Source organism: Salvia splendens, chromosome 17 (assembly GCF_004379255.2).
Source record: "Salvia splendens isolate huo1 chromosome 17, SspV2, whole genome shotgun sequence".
Taxonomy (NCBI): Eukaryota; Viridiplantae; Streptophyta; class Magnoliopsida; order Lamiales; family Lamiaceae; genus Salvia; species Salvia splendens.
In genome coordinates, this window is record NC_056048.1 from 24,897,157 (window position 1) to 24,916,240 (window position 19,084).

Below are 19,084 nucleotides of genomic sequence, written 5' to 3' on the forward strand. Positions count from 1 at the left end.
CTTCGTCTCATCATCCTAAACCTCATCTCTCTTTTCCACCCACACATACACCACCACCTCTGCCACCGGCGCCACCCGCCACCAGCGCCGTCTGACGTCGTCTCCATCTTCACTTCGCACGCCACACTGCATTACACCAAACTTCTGTTAAAAAACAAGCTCAATTTTCATGTCTTGTTTTGTATGTGCGTAGAAAATGAGAATTTCGGTGGTGCCCACCTACCAATTCTGCCCACAACCTACCTTCTTGATAGATTCATTGCAGAGCTCATCTTGCAAATTCCATCTAAGAAAAACCCTAAGTCTCTCCAATCCCAATTCTTTCATTCCCGCCAAGAAACATTTTTTCTGTGCAATTCATCACAGAAGCACCTCAGATTTCACACCGAAGAAAAATTCTCGTAAAAGATTCAATCTTTGGCAGAAGAACAATGGTAAGGCTGGTTTATCTTGGGAAGATTCGAGCTCACAGCCTAGTATTAGTAGTAGGAGTAGAGTGATTTCGTCTGGTGGTTCTTGGTTGGAGAATTGGAATGTAAGTGGTGAGACAATTGGTGGGAGGAGACCTCAGGCAGTGATGAATTATAGGAATAGAGGGGATGCTTCGAGCTCGGATGCCGAAGAGGGCACTAGTACTAGGACTGGTGGTAGTACAATGGAGAGGATTGTTGAAAAGTTGAAGAAGTTTGGGTACATGGATGATGTTAGTGAGGAGAATGACAAGAAGAATGTAATTGAAAAGGGATCTGTAGAGGATATATTCTATGTTGAGGAAGGATTGTTGCCTAATACTAGGGGTGGATTTTCGAAAGAGTTCCCTTTTGGGGATGAGAGTGCATCTATGGGTGGTAATGGGGAGGTGAGTTTCCCTTGGGAGAAGAATACTTCGAATGCGCCAAAGAGGACTTTGGATAGTCGAAAGAACCGTAGTTTGGCAGAGATGACTCTTCCTCACTCAGAGCTAAATAGGCTGAGGAATTTGGGTCTTAAGGTAAAGAATAAAACAAGGGTTAGTGGAGCAGGGGTGACGCAGCAGGTTGTGGAGACGATTCGTGAGAAGTGGAAAACATCTGAGGTGGTAAGGTTGAAGATTGAAGGGCCTCCTGCACTCAATATGAAACGCGTGCACGAGATTTTGGAGGTGAGCTTTTCTTGCTCAACATTTTTCAGTATCCTTTATATTCATTGTTGATGGTAACTCTATTTTTGTGTGATAACTGCTTAAAATGTAGTTTCAAGGATGTAACTGAAGTGATTTATTTATTGTCATTTCTTGTTTTGAAACTTAGTATTTATTGATCATCAACTCACAATGCAATGATTTTGGATGGTTTACAAAATTACAGTAATGTCTCAGGGTATGTAGACACTAGGATTTGAACATAAATATGATAATAGTCTGCATTCTGCAAATTATGGAAATCCTAAAGTCTCTTACTTAGAAGTTATATTGTTCTTAGAGCAGGAAAAACTAGTGTCATTATATTCCACAATTCTTCATTTTTAAGTCTTAAAGGTAAGGCGTAGCCATGCTGCTTTATTTCATAACAGTCACTTCTTGTATTCTATTCTCCTTATTAGTCTTGTAATGGTAGTATTTTGCATTTAGTAACTATTGGAATAGTATGCTCAAGCACCATTGTATCCTCGGTACTGGTACTGGTACTGGTACTAGACTTAATAATAGTGGGTATAATTATACCTTTCATAGAGTTCTTTCGGAGTTTTTAAAGTAAATCAATACATTCTAGTTGACACTGTATCCCTTTTGCTTAGAGAAAAACTGGTGGATTGGTTATCTGGAGATCTGGGACTTCCGTTTCAGTTTATAGAGGCGTGACTTATGAGGATCCCACACAAAAGATGAAGAAAAAGATATATAAAAGGCATGAATCGCCTCAAAAGTCTCTGCCTACTACTGAGAAGACCAGTCGGGATTTTTCCAACCTCATTCCTTTATCTAACAAGGATGCTGCTCAAGCAGAACGATCAAGCATCATGAGGCCGGATGCTGCTCAAGCAGAACAATCAAGCATCATGAAGCCGGATGATACAACGTCTGAAACATCATCTGAAGTGAAATATGAAGATGAAGTGGACAAGTTATTAGACAGCCTCGGCCCAAGGTATGAAGACTGGCCAGGTGAGGGTCCACTTCCGGTAGATGCGGATTTGCTCCCAGGTGTTGTCCCTGGTTACAAGCCCCCCTTTAGATTACTTCCCTATGGTGTGAGATCGACACTTACAATGAGGGAGGCTACTTCTTTGCGGAGGCTTGCTAGAGTGCTGCCACCACATTTTGCAGTAGGTAAGCAATGCTGAATGTAAATTAGACATTCTATGATAAAGATTATTGTTATACTATTGATGATTTGCAATCTGCAGGAAGAAGCAGGCAGCAACAAGGATTAGCTGCAGCCATGGTCAAGCTATGGGAAAGAAGTTCGATAGCAAAAATTGCTCTTAAACGTGGGGTTCAGCTAACAACCAGTGAGAGAATGGCAGAAGATCTCAAGGTAACCCAAATAGGCCAATTTAGTTTAATTGTCCATAAATTTAGATTTGTAAATAACAAGCTAAACAATCAAGAGAGATACTCTCATCACTTGCTTGGTTGCTTAATTGCAAGAAAATGACAAAAATTGAGATAGATTTAATTATTTTAGAATATGGATAACAACATGCTACCTGATACAGAGATTAACTGGAGGTATGCTGCTGTCAAGAAACAAGGACTTCCTTGTCTATTATAGAGGGAAAGACTTTTTGGCACCGGATATCTCTGAAGCATTGCTGGAACAGGAGAGATTAGCAAAGGCTTTACAGGATGAAGAAGAACAAGCACGGTTGCGAGCCTCACCCTTTGTCACACCACGTTTTGAACAGATTGAGGAATCTGGATTTGCGGGTACACTTAAAGAAACTCTAGATGCAGACAATAGATGGGGAAAACAACTGGATGATGAAGATAAGGAGAAGGTGATGAGAGAAGCAGAATTGTTGCGACACGCCAACCTTGTGAGGAAGCTGGACAATAAGCTTGCTTATGTAAGTCTCGTCTTCTGGGCATCTAAGTAGTATTTTGCACCAATAACATGATTATTAATGGATGGATAAGCTTAAAAAAATGTTTTGAATGACTTGAAACTTCTCTAAACAGGCTGAAAGAAGGCTACAGAAAGCTGAGCGAGCCTTGTCAAAGGTGGAGGAGTCTTTATCTCCAGCCGATCAAGCAGATGACCCAGAAAGTCTCACTGATGAAGAAAGGTTTATGTTCCGGAAGCTTGGTTTAAGGATGAAAGCCTTTTTACTTCTCGGTAAATAAAATGTCTACTACAGTATGCATTTTGGTTTCATCTGTGGGCATTTTTGTCAAATAGTCTCATTTCAGGGAGGCGTGGAGTTTTTGGCGGCACTGTGGAGAACATGCACTTGCACTGGAAATATCGGGAATTAGTGAAGATCATTGTTAAGGCTCCAAACTTTGAGGAGGTCAAGAATATTGCCCTAGCTCTTGAAGCTGAGAGTGGTGGTATCTTGGTTTCAGTAGATAAAATATCCAAAGGATATGCAATTATTGTTTTCCGGGGCAGGGAGTACAAAAGGCCACCATTGCTGCGGCCTAAGAACTTATTGACGAAAAGGAAAGCATTGGCACGTTCAATTGAACTTCAAAGGAGTCAGGTTCCCCACTTTGTTTGTTCAACTTTTTAGCGCATTGTGTCCATTCCAGCAGACGTCATCATTGTCTACCCTCACTGTGTGATGCATATTGTATTTGACATGTACATTGCATTTTCTTGCAGGCCCTCATAAACCATATTGCAACATTGCAAACAAGAGTGAGGGAACTAAGAAGTGAAATTGTATGTAGCTTTTTTTGCTTATTATCTAAATCAAATTGGGTTACTGAACTTGCTTTAGTGTTCTTGCTTATAGAGTAATTTATGTCAAAACCATTATTTGGTGATTGTAGGAACAAATGGCAGCTATTAAAGACCAAGGAGATGAAGAACTATACAATAAACTGGAATCAGCTTACCCTTCTGAAGATGACAGTGAGGTAGTTTCTTTATTTTCTTTGTAAAGTTCAAGATTCTCAACAGAATTAACAGAAAATATAGATTTTATAGACTTTGATAACATGAAAGAATTTTTCTTGTGCTTGTATAAAAAAATGTTTCTTGATTTGATTTTGGAACTTTTACAGGAGGAAGGGGATGAGAGTTATCTGGACACCTCAGATGGCACTGTTGAAGAGAATGACGAAGTGTATTCAGAAACAAGTTTTCCTTGTGGTTTTGAAGATGAAGTAGAAATAGAAAGTGCAGAGGTATGATCAGCAATGACAGCAATGGTTACTGTTTATAATGGGAAAAATGAACGAATGAAGAGAGATGTGCGCAGGTTTGATGCAACGAATCCTCGATATGTAGTATGTACTTGGCTCTTCGTGCGCAGGTTTGATGCAACCAAACCTCAGTATTAGATGTTCTTAGATATTGGATTGAAGATAACACTGCTATCTCAAGCTGTGTGAATGTATACACGTTTTTTATGAATGGAATTATACTGCATTTCATTTTGATGCTCGAAAACACATTCCATTCACACATTTTGACATTCAACTAATTTATTAAAATTCATCTCAAAAGCAAAGGAGACTTCTAATAAGGGGTGAATAAATAGTGAACTCAGTCGAAATTGAAATGCAGTTGGAGAGGTCAAACGAAACTCATTTAACATGCTGAACAAGTTATACATATAGGAAGTATTAGCTCAGAAGCTCAAACTGCCTGGACAACATTCCACCACAATCGGCACACAGATATACTTATGCTAAGAAGTTGCAGATTACACAGGCCCCAGAAAGTCACCTTCCAGGCTGACAAGGGCCCGAAAATCTTTCTCAGCCTCATCATACCTCTCAGCAATCACCGTAACTCGCACCAACGAGCCATTTTCGATCTTCAATCCCTTGTCATTCACGAAGCACGGGTTCTCTCCAGGCACATACTCATAGCCAGCCATCTTGTGGTGAGAGATGTATACCTTCTCAGCAGGCCCGCATCTTAAGAAGATGCCGTGTTTCAGAACCTTGTGGACAACGCCTTCCAGGGTCTCGCCTGGGAGGATCTTGAATGTTATGCAACTGAAATCCACTGGGAATAGGAGGGCCCCAGACTGCTGGCTGATTAATCCCTTGCCAACGCGGTCCAAAGTGGTTACGGCAATGAAGTAACCTATATCTTTAACAGCCTTCTTTGTAGCAAAGTCATCCAGGAGGCGAGTCAATATGGCCCTCTGGAGCATCAGTCCTTCAGCATCGAGGTTCTCAGCAGGAACTAACACGTTCCAAGACAACTGTGTTTTAAGAAACATTTTTTCACCTCAAAGCACCTGTCACGACAGTTGAATGTCAGAACTATTAGTAACATTTACCAATGAAACCAAAATTGCAGCCTTTCTAAATAATGAGCTATAATCAGAGAGAAAAAATGTTATAGCAGCATGTGTTCATTGGTGCCAATAGATCCTAGTACAGTAGAAGTAGAATATGACTATGAGGATGTGTACTAAAGTGACATGAATTATGAATTTGATCAAGGAAACAAAATAATGGATGGTGGTGAGACCTTGCTGGTGCAGAATTGGGAAAGATATTCCTAGAATTACAGGAAATTATTAGTAGGAAATGACAATCAATAGCATACTACGTCGACTCCTCAAATTATTTAGTGAAAAAAGGTCTGCTAGAGTAATCAGCAGGAAATGGTGACTTCTGATTCTAGGTAACAAAATCTGAGATTTCTTCAGATTACTCAAGTACTTTGAAATTTCCTGATAATTTAACAGTGAAAAAAGAAATTCAAACATCACGGACAATAACAAGCTACATTAATAGAAGTATAGAACACATGAGTAAACTACAAATTCACTGAAAAAGCCCAAGAATGAATAAACAAGAAAGATGGCAATACAAACAAACTTCAAAATATTTCTAATATATGCCGACCTTGAAGAGGGGGGCAAATTGTCTCAACTCAGGTGGGTAAAAACCGATTCGGTAATGTTGCAGAAAATCCAACTAAAAACTGGATAATCTTGCAGCAAATCCAACTAGAAACTGATTCTCCAGGCACTTAGGCATCCCAAGGCTGTCTTCAAGTTCATTATATTCACTTTCTACGCATCTAACACAATACAACATATGATATTTTCATGTTTTTGAAGAAGATATATACAAAAGTAACCATTAGAGTACAGTACCCAAATACTTCAAGAACTACAAAATATAGGAGTATACAAAACATGAAAGTTGAGACGGGAGGAAAAGCAAGCTAAAAACAGCAGCATGTGAGGTCGAATACGTATTATTCCTTACAATTAGTCGATCCTCGCTCCATTCATTTCGTATAAATTTGACTTAAGTAGCAGACACAAGTAACAGTCTAGTAGTAATCACAACTAAAATCCTCTGTTCCAAAATCAACCAATTGCACAAGAAATTAAAATTTTAATTTCTTTTAGGGATACGACTCCCGGTGATCATCATAAGCACGAAATTTCAGTATTTTCTAGGTCTTGTTACAATTGATTTATATACAAATCAGTAAATCGCATTAAACTATTTTCAGGCATATAAAATTGAATGGTGAATTAGCACATTTGGTAAACTGCATCTAATGTCTTTCCTGCATGCTTGGATTGAGAAAGAGAGGGTATGCATAATTGGGGTTAAACCAAATTGCGGTTACAAATTATAAATGAAAATTGAATTAAACAGAGAGTTAAAGATTTCGTCTAAGAATATATATAAGCAATAGCATAAATTGAATACTGAAACCTGTTGAGTAGAAGAGTGAAGAATCGACTTGCTGAGGAATGAGGAGCAGATTTTGAGCTTCTCTCTTTGTTAATTTTACCCAAAAAGGACCGAATATCAATTTTCACCACTTTACACATATCCGAGATTCCGAGTTACGTTTATTCTTTTTTTTTTAATTTATATATCTTCAATTTCAAAATATTGTGTATTTTTTTCCCGAACTCTGTTTTAAATCAAAACTGCATCAACATTCATATTTTCTGATCACTTTTACATTAATTTTTTTCTATAAATTTTCTTTTTTTGAATTTTGGGAGTTTTTTTTAATTTTTTTATTTTTCCTCTGGTCATTAGATCAAATTAAAGTTTGTTTGTAAATCGCTAAGTTTAGCTCTTTTCTAAGTAGGTTTAGATCATTTAGTTGTCTTTTTGTTGTTAATGGAAATGACTTGAATATTGTCTATTCGTATTAAGAGCATCTCCAGTGGGCGGACATCCCACTAGGATATCCACTAGGACATCCCAAAAACACCTCCTGTCATGTCACTAGGACTTCTCATCCCACTGCCACGTCACTAGGACATCCCCTGCACAATCCGCCCTTCCCATCGCCCTTCCCACTAGGACATCCGGCAATAAAAAAAATCACAATAATTTAATTACGTAAAAACGGAAATATAATTTTGACACGGAATACGGGAAAACAAAATACGGGCAAAAATACATATTCATAAAACATAAAAAAAACATAGTTAGAAAAAAGCAAAATACATAGTCATTCGAAAAAAGAAAAATACATAATCTGTTGGATATTTTAGTGTAATTGGATTAACTTGATTTATCAATATAATTATAACGAGACATCAAATAAGTTGGAAGTGCAGAGTGCACACTTATTTGAATTCGTTATGATTAGAAGGGGGTTCGGGGGTAGCGCCCCCGAGAGCGGGGTCCAAGGGGCGGCAGGCCCTTGCGGGGTCCAAGGGGCGGCAGGCCCTTGCGGGGTCCAAGGGGCAGAAATCTTCATTCGGAAATGAAATTTTCGATAATTGAAGGACCAAATTGCAATTTTATAACCCGCCAACAATCAGTTATTTTCGGTTGTGAAATGAAGGGATGCAACGCTTCATCCTAAACCTCTACATAATCCAACATCCCCGGCCCACTCCGCGTTGAAATGAAGTTCAACGAGCCGTATATATAGAGTTTTTTTTTTTTAAAATAATAATTTCCGGACGTCCGACCCTTGCCACAGTGGCGGACGGGACGTCCGTATCCGACCTAAACGCCACAATGGCGGACGTCCCGGTCGCCCGTCGCGACGTCCGACCAGATGTCCGACCGGACGTCCGCCATTGGAGATGCTCTAAGTGGGACATGAGTTTTACGAAATGATGTGTATTTTGACATTTATGATTTTTATCTATCAAATTGTACTTGCTTCGGCGTTTTCCCGAGTCATTACATACGGATCACAATTTTTAAGCATAGATGTTGACGCATGTTATAATACTCCGTAATCATTTCTAAATTTCAACACAATGTTGGACATTAAATGGTTTTAAAGAAACATCTATCATTGAAAAAAACCACAAAATTTCAAAAGTTTTAAAGAAAAATAAGAAAATCGCATTAAATCTACAGATATATATACCTGTTAAAAGCAACTTGCTTTAACGATTATGTGAATACTCAACTGCATATTAGCTAGTTACAATTATTATCATTCTAAAATTTAAAAATCAGTTTCGGCCGAACTACATGTCTATAAGCTCATTATTTTTAAAAAAAATATACTGTAATTAAAAAAAAATACAATGAAATAAGCATTAATCTAATATGCAAAATTCGCATAACTTACTAATAGTATACCCACAAAAACAAAACTTCATAAACACAACATTTTCCCTTTCCACAGAGCATGGCTCATGTAACTCTCTAAAGAGCCCAAAAAGCCAATGCACAAGCACTCGAGGCTTTGGTCGACCATCCACCACGCAGAGTTTTTACTTGAGAGGAATGAATCTAGAGGAGTGAGTGGCACCAATACCAGGCCTTCCGTGCTTGACTGGCTTGTATGAGATTGAGAACTCAGCAAGGTAATGCCCAATCATCTCAGGCTTAATTTCAACGGGGTTAAAGGTCTTTCCATTGTACACTCCAAGAACACTTCCGATCATCTCGGGAACAATGATCATGTTCCTCACATGGGTTCTCACTAGGGCGGGCTTCTCACCTGCTGGGGCTTCACGTTTCTGGAAATTTTGATATTCCACCAGTTAGGATAGAGGAGACAAATCAATTGAAGGTAAACAAACATGTCACGCGAGATTATCACAATAGTGGAGTAACAAACTATTATTAAGAACAGCACCGAGTAAGGACTAACTGTTGGAAATAATTTCATAAAGAAAGTAAAGATACGATCAAACCAAAAGCACAAGCACAAAATTCAATGGAATAAGTTGCGACGGAAGTAAAGTACTATATAAAATATTTGAGTACTTACGGCCTTGCGCAATTTCTTGATCAAGGCCATGGGCTTCCTCTTCAAACCTCTCTGGAAGCTGCTCATTCAACAATCAAATGAAAGATCTAAATTTATTCCAGATAATATAAAAAGTAACAACATAAACACCTATATTTATTTAACTCATAGGATAACAAGGTAGCTTATGACACTCAGTATGAATTTAAATAATTTAACATTGTAATCTAGTAACTGGGAAGATGTGCATTTCGTACGATAACTAAACTAGATTAGATAGAGAAAAACAACTCTACTTAAATCTGGAGATAACTAAGAAAGGTGTAAATACAAAACGGAGTAATGTTAAATAAGCAGAAAATTCTAATAAGCAAGTAAATATATCCTAATTAACAGGCAATGTCACAATCCAGAAGAATGCCGAGGCAATTTGCAGAAAAGTAGAATTCTCTGATCAAGCAACATAAAATCCAGTTCTAATTCCTAAACCAAACGCAGCAATTAGGCAACATGAAACTGAAAGGTACAGAAGGAATAGTATCTCTACCGCCTTCTGGCGCGGGCACTGAGAAGCTTGACGAGGTCATCTGTCGACATGTCAAGCAGAGAATCGAGATCAACGCCGCGGAAGCTAAACTTCTTGAATGTTCTCTTCTTCGGGAGTCCAGCCGCTACTTCGGGTTCGACGTCCGCCTGAAAGATGCAACATAAAGAGAGAGTAAGTTGAATTCGCACAAAATGAATGTGATGGAGAGGGATAGAGATAGGGCATTCACCATGGTTGCCGGTTGATGCTCTGGATTGCAGCGTGAAGGTGGGTGCAAGTGTGAGCTTCGCAGCTAGGGTTCCTGGACGTAATTGGGGGAGAAATTGGAGGGAGAGTCCATTTATACGGGCTGAGCAGATTCTGAAAATTGGCATTGGGTAAGCAAATCGAAAGCCCATATTTATTTTCAAGTGTTACGATAAGCCCAATCAATAGATATATTTACCAAATAATTAAGTTAAAATTTCAAGGGATAACTGCCTTAAATGTCGTTCCTGGTGTCCTGGTTATGGAGCAGGTTTAAGAATGGAATCTCCCCTAGGATACTCGAGCCATTTTGGGGGTGGTTTTGGCTGAGGGTATGATGTAGGCAGTGAGTATGGGGGGCCAGCGGATCGGTATGCAGGGTATGGTGGTGCTGGGTATGGCGGTGGTTATGATGCTGGCTATGGCGATAGCTATGGAAGCGGGCGTGGAGGTTCTGTTTATGGACACAGAGGAGGATATGGCGCCGGTGGTGGTGGTGGTGGTGGTGGGAGTGGAAGGTACCATCCCTATGGGAGGTAGGTATACAAGTTGAGCTAAACTATCTCCTAGAATGTTTGTATGCTCTTTGGTGGAATGGGAATGTCTCTCATCTTCTTGTATTAGCTGGTTTTTCAAGATCTGATTATTTTTATGAGCAAGAAGCAACTCATTCCTATATAAAAAAAAATGCCTTAGATGTCACCAACTTTGCCCAAATTCCGGTTTTCCCACGCCCTATAAAATTGGCGTATAAAGTTACCAACTTTGCATTTAGTCGTCGATTTCGCATGATGGTTTTTCCAGCGAATGAGCGAGCTGACGTGGCGTCTCGTGGCGGCTGACATGGTCAACAATTATTAACTGTGCAATAAAAAAAATTAGTGTCCTCGGCTACAGCGTCAAGCCCTCCGACATGGCCGACATCGCGCAAAAGATCGAGCACCTGGAGCAGGTCATGTGCAGCGTTGAAAACGACGGCCTCTCTCAGCTCGCCTCCGACACCACTCACTACAACCCCTCCGATCTCTCCTCCTGGCTCGAATCCATGATTTCCGGCCTCAATCCTACTCCGGATTTTGATTCCGCCGTTAATAGAATGGTTGTGGACTCTGATTTCGGGTCGGATCTCACTGCCATAGCGGGAAAAACGGTCTACCCTAGCCCTAGGGCGAAACCCCCATCTCCGGCCAAGAAATTGAAGCTTTCGCCGCAGGAGACTGAGTCGAGCGAGTCGATTGTGATGGTTGACTCGCATGAGAACAGAATCAGGCTTGTTCACTCGCTGATGGCGTGCGCGGAGGTTGTGCAGAAGGAGGATTTCAAATTGGCGGAAGCGCTGGTGAAGAACATCGGTTTTCTAGCTGTGTCGCAAGCGGGTGCGATGCGGAAGGTCGCGACCTATTTCGCTGAAGCTTTGGCGAGGCGAATTTACAGATTGTATCCGGCGAATCCGGACTCCGCCTTCACCGATCTGCTCCAGATTCATTTCTACGAGACGTGCCCCTGTCTGAAATTCGCGCATTTCACTGTGAATCAAGCGATTTTGGAATCCTTCGCCGGTAGAGATTTAGTCCACGTTGTTGATTTCAGTATGAAGCAGGGGATGCAGTGGCCGCCGTTGCTCCAAGCGTTGGCGCCGAGGCTGGGGGGACCTCCGATATTCCGGTTGACGGCGGTGGGGCCGCCGTCAACCGATAACACCGATCAATTGAAGGAAATCGGATGGAAATTAGCTGGTATCTCCCAAATCGGACGAAGTGTTCGAAGCTCGAGTTTTGGAGCAAGTACAGAAAGAAATTTTTCCGATGAATCCATGTCAACTTTCAGGACTGCCACATAGGCCACTTACTTACCGGAAAACACAGGGTCGGGTCAATTTGGGAGATACCAGCAACCCGGCAAAGTTGGTGACTATATACGCCAATTTTATAGGTCGTGGGAAAAACCGGAATTTGGGCAAAGTTGATGACTTTTAAGGCAGTTATCCCAAATTTCAATTAGTGCTGCAAAATGATTACTGATTAGTATAAAATTTGTTTTAAATTAATTAATATTTATAAATCACTTTTCAAATGTAAAATGTTAATTTTTTTTTATTATGTACGTTTATCACTATCCTTTATATTATCACTTGCTTTAGTTTCATTGGTTGCTAATTTTGTTGCAACGGACTCTTCCTAAAAGAGGGAAAGATAGACGTCACCAAGGTTCCGGAACCGGCGGTTCACGGTTCGGAACCGCCGGTTCCGGTTCAATAAATTGATGAACCTGAACCGGCCCGGCCAAGGTGCGGCGGTTCCGGTTCGTGAACCGTGGAACCGCCTGTGATTGGCCGGTTCCGGGCCGGTTCGGCCGGTTCGGCGGTTCGTTTTGATTTTTTTTTTCATTATAAATATGTAATTCAAGTAAAAAATGTAAATATATTTGCATAAATAAAATTAGAATAAAGCAATTTTAGAGATACAAATTACAAATACAATTTTATTGATACAAATTACAACTTCAAAATTACAAATTACAACGGTAAAATTGCAAATTACAACTTTAAAATTACAAATTACAACTTAAAATTTACAAATTACAACTTAAAATTACAAATTACAACTTCAAAATTGCAAATTACAACTTATTACTTAACATTACAAATTACAACTTTAAAATTACAACAATTACAAATCGAAAAATTTAAATACAAGTTACTTACAACAATTACAAGTTACAACAATTACAAATCGAAAAATTTAAATATAAGTTACAACAATTACAAGTTACAACAATTACAAATTTACAACTTACAAGTGTTGACAAAAAAGACTTAGAAGATCATTAAAAGATATTCCTCATTTGATAAGTATCTTATTGGTGAAAAAGTGGGTAATGGGTAAGTTTGGGGCAGATGGTACTGGAACACAAATTTATATATGGAATCTGGATGAATGAGGATCAGATTATAGTTTAAAATGGGAAGCTGGGTTCATTGGCGGGAGTTCGTTTCATCGTCAGACTCGGATGAATATACCACCCTGATGGCCTGATGAAACGAACTCCCGCCAGTGAACCCAGCTTCCCATTTTAAACTATAATCTGATCCTCATTCATCCAGATTCCATATATAAATTTGTGTTCCAGTACCATCTGGCCCAAAGATACCCATTACCCACTTTTTCACCAATAAGATACTTATCAAATGAGGAATATCTTTTAATGATCTTCTAAGTCTTTTTTGTCAATACTTGTAAGTTGTAAATTTGTAATTGTTGTAACTTATATTAAAAATTTTCGATTTATAATTATTGTAACTTGTAATTGTTGTAAGTAACTTGTATTTAAATTTTTCGATTTGTAATTGTTGTAATTTGTAATTTTAAATTTGTAATTTGTAATGTTAATATGGAAATTGGAAGTAGAGAATAGAGAGTAGTGTTTATGTGAATATGATAACGTGAACAAGAACAACGTGAGTAAATTATGAGCGCAAATAACGTAAACAACTTGAGAGAATGAGGATTGAGAATAGAGAAATTGAGATTGAGAGAAAATTCTTATCAACACAAGAATGGGATAAGTAAAAAATGAAGAGGAGGGGGTATTTATAGGGGAAAAATGTGATTAAAAAAAAGAAAAAAAAAAGAAAAAATTTCAAATTTCAAATTTCAAAATTTTGAAATCCGGCGGAACCGCCCGTTTACTCCTTGAACCGCCGGTTTTTGGTCAGAAACCGCCGGTTTCGTCAACGGTTTTCGTCTTCAACGGTTTTCTAACGAAAACCGGCGGTTTCTGACCCGTCGGAACCGCCGGTTCCGGTCACGGTTCGAACCGCCGCCGACGGTTCCGGTTCCGGTTCGGAACCGCCGGTGACGGTTCCGGGCCGGTTCAGCCGGGCCGGTTCAGTTTGGTGATGTCTAGGGAAAGAGAGAAAATAGAATTCTTTTCATACAGATTTTGTCTGCTAATTGATCAACATGAAGTAAAATACAAAATCTCATGAAGAAACATGGGTTTCAATTTTCTTGACAACAGTTTGAAGCTGCAGCTGAAGACTATCCCTAGCAGAGTGCAACACTATATCATTCCAAACTGACTCAGCTTCATACATTATGGCTGGATCTTTATACAGCTCGTATATCGACTCTGCTTCCTCGTTCAACTCTTTCACCCTTGTCAAACACTTTATATCATCTCTATCCACCAACAATTTGCTATCTCCATCTTTCCATGCTATCAACTGCACAAAATCACAATACGACTTCTATTCAATACACTCTCTGTCCCATAAAAATAACGGTGATGCTAAAAATGATTAGACAATATATATTGTGAGTGAAAAATAACGGTGGCTTACCCTGGGAGGGCCTCCGGGCGCGTTGGTGCAGTATAGCCTAGCATTATCAACAAGCTCAGTGTATCTTGGAAATGCAGTTGCAAATCTCTTGTGTGATTTCAGCTGTGATTTCACCCTCACTGCTCTCCCTATTTGTATTGCCCTCCTACAAACATCAATCATATATCAAGTTCAAAATCATACTATAAAAATGTGAAAAAAGCAAATGATCAAACTCACCTTATGCCTCTAACAACAGCAAGATAGGGATCACACACAACTCCCACTAACTCAATCCTATAAGGCTTCATCCTCTCCTTCATCGTCTCTTCGTCTCCCTCGCCCTCCACACGAGCCCAATAGTTCTCCGTGATGGTACCATCCTCCTCAACCTTGTACCCAACTCCCATCCTATACCGGTGCTTGTGCACGTTCCTCGCCATTGCAATTGTCTGCTCAACAAACGGCTCCCATGACAGGGTCCCGTCCATGATCACGTCCCGCCCTTCGTTCAGCGCGGTCACCAGGAGCGACGACGCAGCATCTGTCGAAGATTTGTGCACCTGTTGGATAAAAAAGTGTTAGCAATCTTCTTGAGAAAGTTGAGTGATTAAAACAAGAGCAAGCAGAGTAGTTACGAGTTCAGCTGTTTGAAGCATGTCTTGGTGATGGCCTCTTAAGCTCAAGGCACGGTAGATTACATCTGTCTCCTTGAAAGCATCGGCCTCCACAACAACAGCGTTTGCTGCTGCTCCCGACCAGAATGATCTGCAAAATTCGACCATATCCAACGTTAGACCTATCGAATTAACACGCTCTCATGCTCTACAACTAGGACTTAATATAATGATATCACATTGGTTACTTGTTAAATTTTACGGATCTAGGTACGGTCTGATTCATTGAGCCGTACCTGATATGTGAATGTAAGACTAAGCAAACCATGGTGAGGTGGTATACTAAAACCAATTGGCTATATCCTAAAACATTGATCACATTGTTAGATGTTACGGGAACTCGGTACGATCTCATTCATTGAACTGTACCTGATATGTGAAGTAAAGACATGTCCCTTTCCTTCCCAAAAATCAATCGATGATAGAAGAAGTGACTCATTAAGTATTTTAAGTTATTACACATTTTCGATGCAAGACAATTTATGTGCTAATATTTCAACTCATGTTTAAGAAATGTAAAGGTGATCTAGCTAGGTGCATTACTCTTTCATGATGTCCTTAAGGACAGTGCTCTTGCCAGCGCCCATGCCGCCGCCCATGAGGAGGAGGACGGGGCTGCGTTGGCTGAGGGCAACCGGAGCCATGACGTCCGAATGATTTAGTTCATTGTTTGATGTTATCGTTCCGATTGCTTTCAACTCCTCCACTAATGTAGAGAATACTCTCGTCACTTTAAGGTCCTTGGTCATCTTATCGAACCTTAGTTTCCTGTATAATCAAATTAAACATTACAGAAAATGAATAAATCCAAAGAATACTGTATTAATATAAATCCAAGCATTGCTTAAAATAAGGACAACATGCATGTGTTTAATGTGTACTATGAATTTACAGCAGGTTTATCAGTGGTAATTCCAGGGATTTTTGAAGTGACAATATTAAAGTACAAATATAGTACTGATAATGACTTCAGAATATTGGGAGTATATCTTCTTCTATAGTTGCTTACAGCCTAGATGGGTATCTTAGTAATTTCAGTATTACTACTATTTTAAGAAGAATATGTACTTGCTGATCTAAGATTGGTACCTAGTTCGAATTATTATACTCCTATCCAATTTCAGAATATCTTGAATTTCATTTCCAAAATTTAATACTACTAATATATAGATAGATATATCGTTTCTCTGCAAACATTAAACTTTAAATTATTACTAGTACTACTTTTGTGCATTTTATATATACTTTTCTTTTTCCCTAGGTCTAGCCTCGAATATTCCCCACAATTACTTAAAATTCACTTAAATGATTCGATGGGATATACAACATCAATATATAATTATATAACCAATCCATCTTTATCCTAATAATCGACATATCTAATTACTTTTAAATGTAGAAAGCAAAAGTCACCTGGTCTACAACTTCATAATTTTATGGGCCTATCTTTAAGAAAATATGGACCCCTTGAGTTGGTTATAATAATTGATTCTAGCACAATAGAAATACACTTAATATATTAATTGTGTCAACCAGATAAGATAACACATTGTGATTATACTCCATTTGTTATCCGATTATGCTAGTATCTATTATCTTCAAAATACATAACTTCTATTAAAAAAATGGATTAGAAAACCACTATTTAATCATCCAAAATTATCAAAAAAAACTCTATTTCAACATTTCTTCCTAAAATAATTTATCGTCAAAACGTTTGTCCAATTGGATGAATTCAAAGTCGTCCACCTAACCATAATTATTTATTATGAGTCCTAGTCATGCCACCATAATTGGTGGTATAACTATAAATACATAAATAAAGTATAAAAAAATACATAAATAAAGTATAAAAAAAATAATGAAGTGACCTCGTTGCTGCCATCACGAACTCCTTTAGCCTCTTTTGTTCAGAATCAAGGCTCAGTATCTGCACATTAATTAATCTCCAATAATTAATAATAGCCAAAAAAATTATTATGAGAAATTCCATAAAAACAATTAATAGAACCTGAGTAATTAAGTGGGAGGCATGACTCCAGTGAAAAGCCAAGTATCCAAGAATGCATCTTTCAAATTCTTCAACCAAATTGACATACAAATCCTCTGCATTTGGCTGCTTTGAGAAATACTCATATATTTTATCATCAACTCCTTTGGATCTCTTGAGATATTCATACGCCAATTTAATCAGCTGAGGGCACTCCTTTTCATCCTCAAATCCAATTTGCCTTGCTGATTAAAATTCAAATTAAAATCATTCAAATTATAACACCATAAACCAGACATATTTATATTTATACATAAATTATAGTATATGTAAAATACCAAGATAATGGGAAAATTTCTCGATTTTTCCGAGGCGGCCGGAGCCGGTCTGATGGAGGATCGGAGCAAGGCGGTTGAGATCATCCTTTGAGAGAGCGGATTGGCGGCGGCGGAAATGCATGACGGCGAGACCAACGGGGGTGGCAGCTGCCACGTGTGCAGCAACAATTTTGGCCAAAGCGTCTACAAAGTGGATTGGATTGATTGGGATAAAACAAAATGAATTGAAAGGATGTTTATATGTAGAGAAAACATTGATGTATTAGTATTTAATTGTGTGGAAATTGAGTGGGAGTCAAACAAGGAGGGCTTTGCTTACCTCGATGCATCGCCACTTATATTAGTGGGAAGCAAAAGCATGAGGAAATGGAGAGTACTACTTTAATTTGACCTTTAGCTTTACAACGTGGGAAGAATTAATTCACCACCTAAATAATGGAGTTTGTGTATGTGGTTGTGTTACATATATATATATAGAGGTCGATCAAGTCAATGATTTCATTTTGTGGGAGTGGGGACATGAATTAGAGCATCTACATCCGTGCTCTTGCCAACGAGCATGGATGTGAGCTTGGTCCCACTTTTTCTGTCTGCTGCACAACACTCATATCCGTGCTCTTCTGTAAGGACGAGCACAAGGGTCCCACCATTCCATTATTCAATTTAAATAAAAACATTTCCACAAAATTTAAATACATTAAAAATACCCAGAATAATATTACAAATTACAAAAATAATAAAAATTATATAATTAAATTCCTAAAAATAAAAATTGCATAATTAAAATACTAAAAAATAAAAATTACATAATTAAACTCCTAAAAAATAAAAAATTACGTAATTTAAGCGTAAAAATGCCCCCGTGGAAGACTAGTCATTATCCGACAATACCCGCAACGTTCTTTGGAGACCCCGTATCATCGCTACATGCTATCGAAGTTGCTCGGGGGTCGTATTTGACCTATAGGATGCTAGAGGAGGATGTTACGCCTCCCATATACTTCGGATGCGACTGCGTCTCCTGCCAAATGTTGAGGTACTTGAACGGCTTGTAGTTCATGGATTGGTAGGTCGACAAGGCAGAACTGATGATGTCGACCTAGCTCCGGCCGCTCCCCGCCGACTGCTCTTCCTGGAGGTAATACCCCTAGAACTTTTGAATTTCTTCGTTGGCTCTGTATATGGCGTTGCGCACCATACTCTCGTTGCGCTCGATTGTTCCAGCCGGCCGGTTTTCATTGTACCGGCGACAGATGCGCCACCAATAATGATCGCCGGATTGGTTCATGCCAACCTCCGGACCTTCGGAGATTGACAAGAACATTTTGAACAATTGCTCCATCTCCGCCGGAGTGTACGGTGTGCGGACACCGCGAGTAGGAGGAGTCGGAGTTTGGGAGGGGCCGCTCGATCTCGCTCTAGGCTCGGGTGTCCACCCGTATTGCCCTTCGGGGCATCTTGGTCGTCGATCGGGTAAGGCCGGTAGCCACCCGAAACTTCCGAACCTTGGGTTTGAGGATGGGCCGAATATTCCGTTTTCAGACTAGGAAACGGTTGTGAACCGAACCAATCAGGGTTCCAACCGTGGGAGCCGGGGGGTGATCGCCGTGGCCGGACATTGTTTTGTTGTAAGAGTAAGAGTGAAAGA

At 39.3% G+C, this 19,084-nt stretch overlaps 5 protein-coding genes across 7 annotated transcripts; 2 read left to right on the top strand and 3 right to left on the bottom strand.

Moving 5' to 3' along the window:
* On the top strand, nt 1–4,582 carry LOC121774644 (CRM-domain containing factor CFM3A, chloroplastic/mitochondrial-like). Its single transcript, XM_042171498.1, has 9 exons — nt 1–1,141; nt 1,777–2,308; nt 2,386–2,516; nt 2,698–3,048; nt 3,161–3,317; nt 3,392–3,684; nt 3,807–3,866; nt 3,977–4,063; nt 4,211–4,582. The coding sequence occupies exons 1-9, from the start codon at nt 197–199 to the stop codon at nt 4,337–4,339; spliced, it is 2,685 nt and encodes an 894-aa protein (XP_042027432.1). The 5' UTR covers nt 1–196; the 3' UTR covers nt 4,340–4,582.
* An 89-nt stretch (nt 4,583–4,671) lies between these two features.
* Nucleotides 4,672–6,981, bottom strand: LOC121774645 (DNA-directed RNA polymerase V subunit 7-like). 2 transcript variants are annotated; one of them, XM_042171499.1, is made up of 3 exons: nt 6,848–6,973; nt 6,017–6,194; nt 4,672–5,400 (listed from the first exon to the last, which is right to left on the bottom strand). In XM_042171499.1, exon 3 carries the CDS (start codon nt 5,380–5,382, stop codon nt 4,855–4,857), a length of 528 nt encoding a protein of 175 aa, XP_042027433.1. In that variant the 5' UTR covers nt 5,383–5,400; nt 6,017–6,194; nt 6,848–6,973; the 3' UTR covers nt 4,672–4,854. The 2 variants fall into 2 exon arrangements, with proteins under 2 accessions (XP_042027433.1, XP_042027434.1); XM_042171500.1 differs by lacking the exon at nt 6,017–6,194 and having other exon boundaries at nt 6,848–6,981.
* A 1,610-nt stretch (nt 6,982–8,591) lies between these two features.
* Nucleotides 8,592–10,221, bottom strand: LOC121775602 (40S ribosomal protein S15-4). The gene is made up of 4 exons (XM_042172707.1): nt 10,094–10,221; nt 9,865–10,010; nt 9,339–9,396; nt 8,592–9,084 (listed from the first exon to the last, which is right to left on the bottom strand). The coding sequence occupies exons 1-4, from the start codon at nt 10,094–10,096 to the stop codon at nt 8,836–8,838; spliced, it is 456 nt and encodes a 151-aa protein (XP_042028641.1). The 5' UTR covers nt 10,097–10,221; the 3' UTR covers nt 8,592–8,835.
* A 241-nt stretch (nt 10,222–10,462) lies between these two features.
* On the top strand, nt 10,463–11,950 carry LOC121774519 (DELLA protein GAI1-like). The gene is made up of 2 exons (XM_042171380.1): nt 10,463–10,650; nt 10,993–11,950. Exons 1-2 carry the CDS (start codon nt 10,463–10,465, stop codon nt 11,948–11,950), a joined length of 1,146 nt encoding a protein of 381 aa, XP_042027314.1.
* Nucleotides 11,951–14,021: 2,071 nt separating this feature from the next.
* Nucleotides 14,022–17,862, bottom strand: LOC121775260 (calmodulin calcium-dependent NAD kinase-like). 2 transcript variants are annotated; one of them, XM_042172310.1, is made up of 9 exons: nt 17,756–17,862; nt 17,437–17,619; nt 17,120–17,343; nt 16,980–17,038; nt 15,652–15,876; nt 15,070–15,199; nt 14,672–14,994; nt 14,453–14,597; nt 14,022–14,335 (listed from the first exon to the last, which is right to left on the bottom strand). In XM_042172310.1, the coding sequence occupies exons 1-9, from the start codon at nt 17,763–17,765 to the stop codon at nt 14,093–14,095; spliced, it is 1,542 nt and encodes a 513-aa protein (XP_042028244.1). In that variant the 5' UTR covers nt 17,766–17,862; the 3' UTR covers nt 14,022–14,092. The 2 variants fall into 2 exon arrangements, with proteins under 2 accessions (XP_042028244.1, XP_042028243.1); XM_042172309.1 differs by having other exon boundaries at nt 16,980–17,343.
* Between the last annotated feature and the right edge of the window lie 1,222 nt (nt 17,863–19,084).

What these genes read in the sequence shown, in the direction of transcription:
- LOC121775260 (XM_042172309.1), bottom strand. An exon ending in CTTAAGGACATCATGAAAGA is followed by an intron (nt 15,200 to 15,651) that starts GTAATGCACCTA and finishes CGAATTTTGCAG; the next exon opens with ATCATTCTGGTCGGGAGCAG. An exon ending in GCTGTTGTTAGAGGCATAAG is followed by an intron (nt 14,598 to 14,671) that starts GTGAGTTTGATC and finishes TGATGTTTGTAG; the next exon opens with GAGGGCAATACAAATAGGGA.
- LOC121774519 (XM_042171380.1), top strand. Translation starts at nt 10,463, where the DNA reads ATGGGGGGCCAGCGGATCGGTATGCAGGGTATGGTGGTGCTGGGTATG. An exon ending in ACCATCCCTATGGGAGGTAG is followed by an intron (nt 10,651 to 10,992) that starts GTATACAAGTTG and finishes AAAAAAAATTAG; the next exon opens with TGTCCTCGGCTACAGCGTCA.
- LOC121774645 (XM_042171500.1), bottom strand. Translation starts at nt 5,382, where the DNA reads ATGTTTCTTAAAACACAGTTGTCTTGGAACGTGTTAGTTCCTGCTGAG.
- LOC121774644 (XM_042171498.1), top strand. Translation starts at nt 197, where the DNA reads ATGAGAATTTCGGTGGTGCCCACCTACCAATTCTGCCCACAACCTACC. An exon ending in GCGTGCACGAGATTTTGGAG is followed by an intron (nt 1,142 to 1,776) that starts GTGAGCTTTTCT and finishes CCTTTTGCTTAG; the next exon opens with AGAAAAACTGGTGGATTGGT. An exon ending in GCCACCACATTTTGCAGTAG is followed by an intron (nt 2,309 to 2,385) that starts GTAAGCAATGCT and finishes TGCAATCTGCAG; the next exon opens with GAAGAAGCAGGCAGCAACAA.
- LOC121775602 (XM_042172707.1), bottom strand. An exon ending in AGTGCCCGCGCCAGAAGGCG is followed by an intron (nt 9,397 to 9,864) that starts GTAGAGATACTA and finishes TTGAATGAGCAG; the next exon opens with CTTCCAGAGAGGTTTGAAGA. An exon ending in TCAAGAAATTGCGCAAGGCC is followed by an intron (nt 9,085 to 9,338) that starts GTAAGTACTCAA and finishes CAAAATTTCCAG; the next exon opens with AAACGTGAAGCCCCAGCAGG.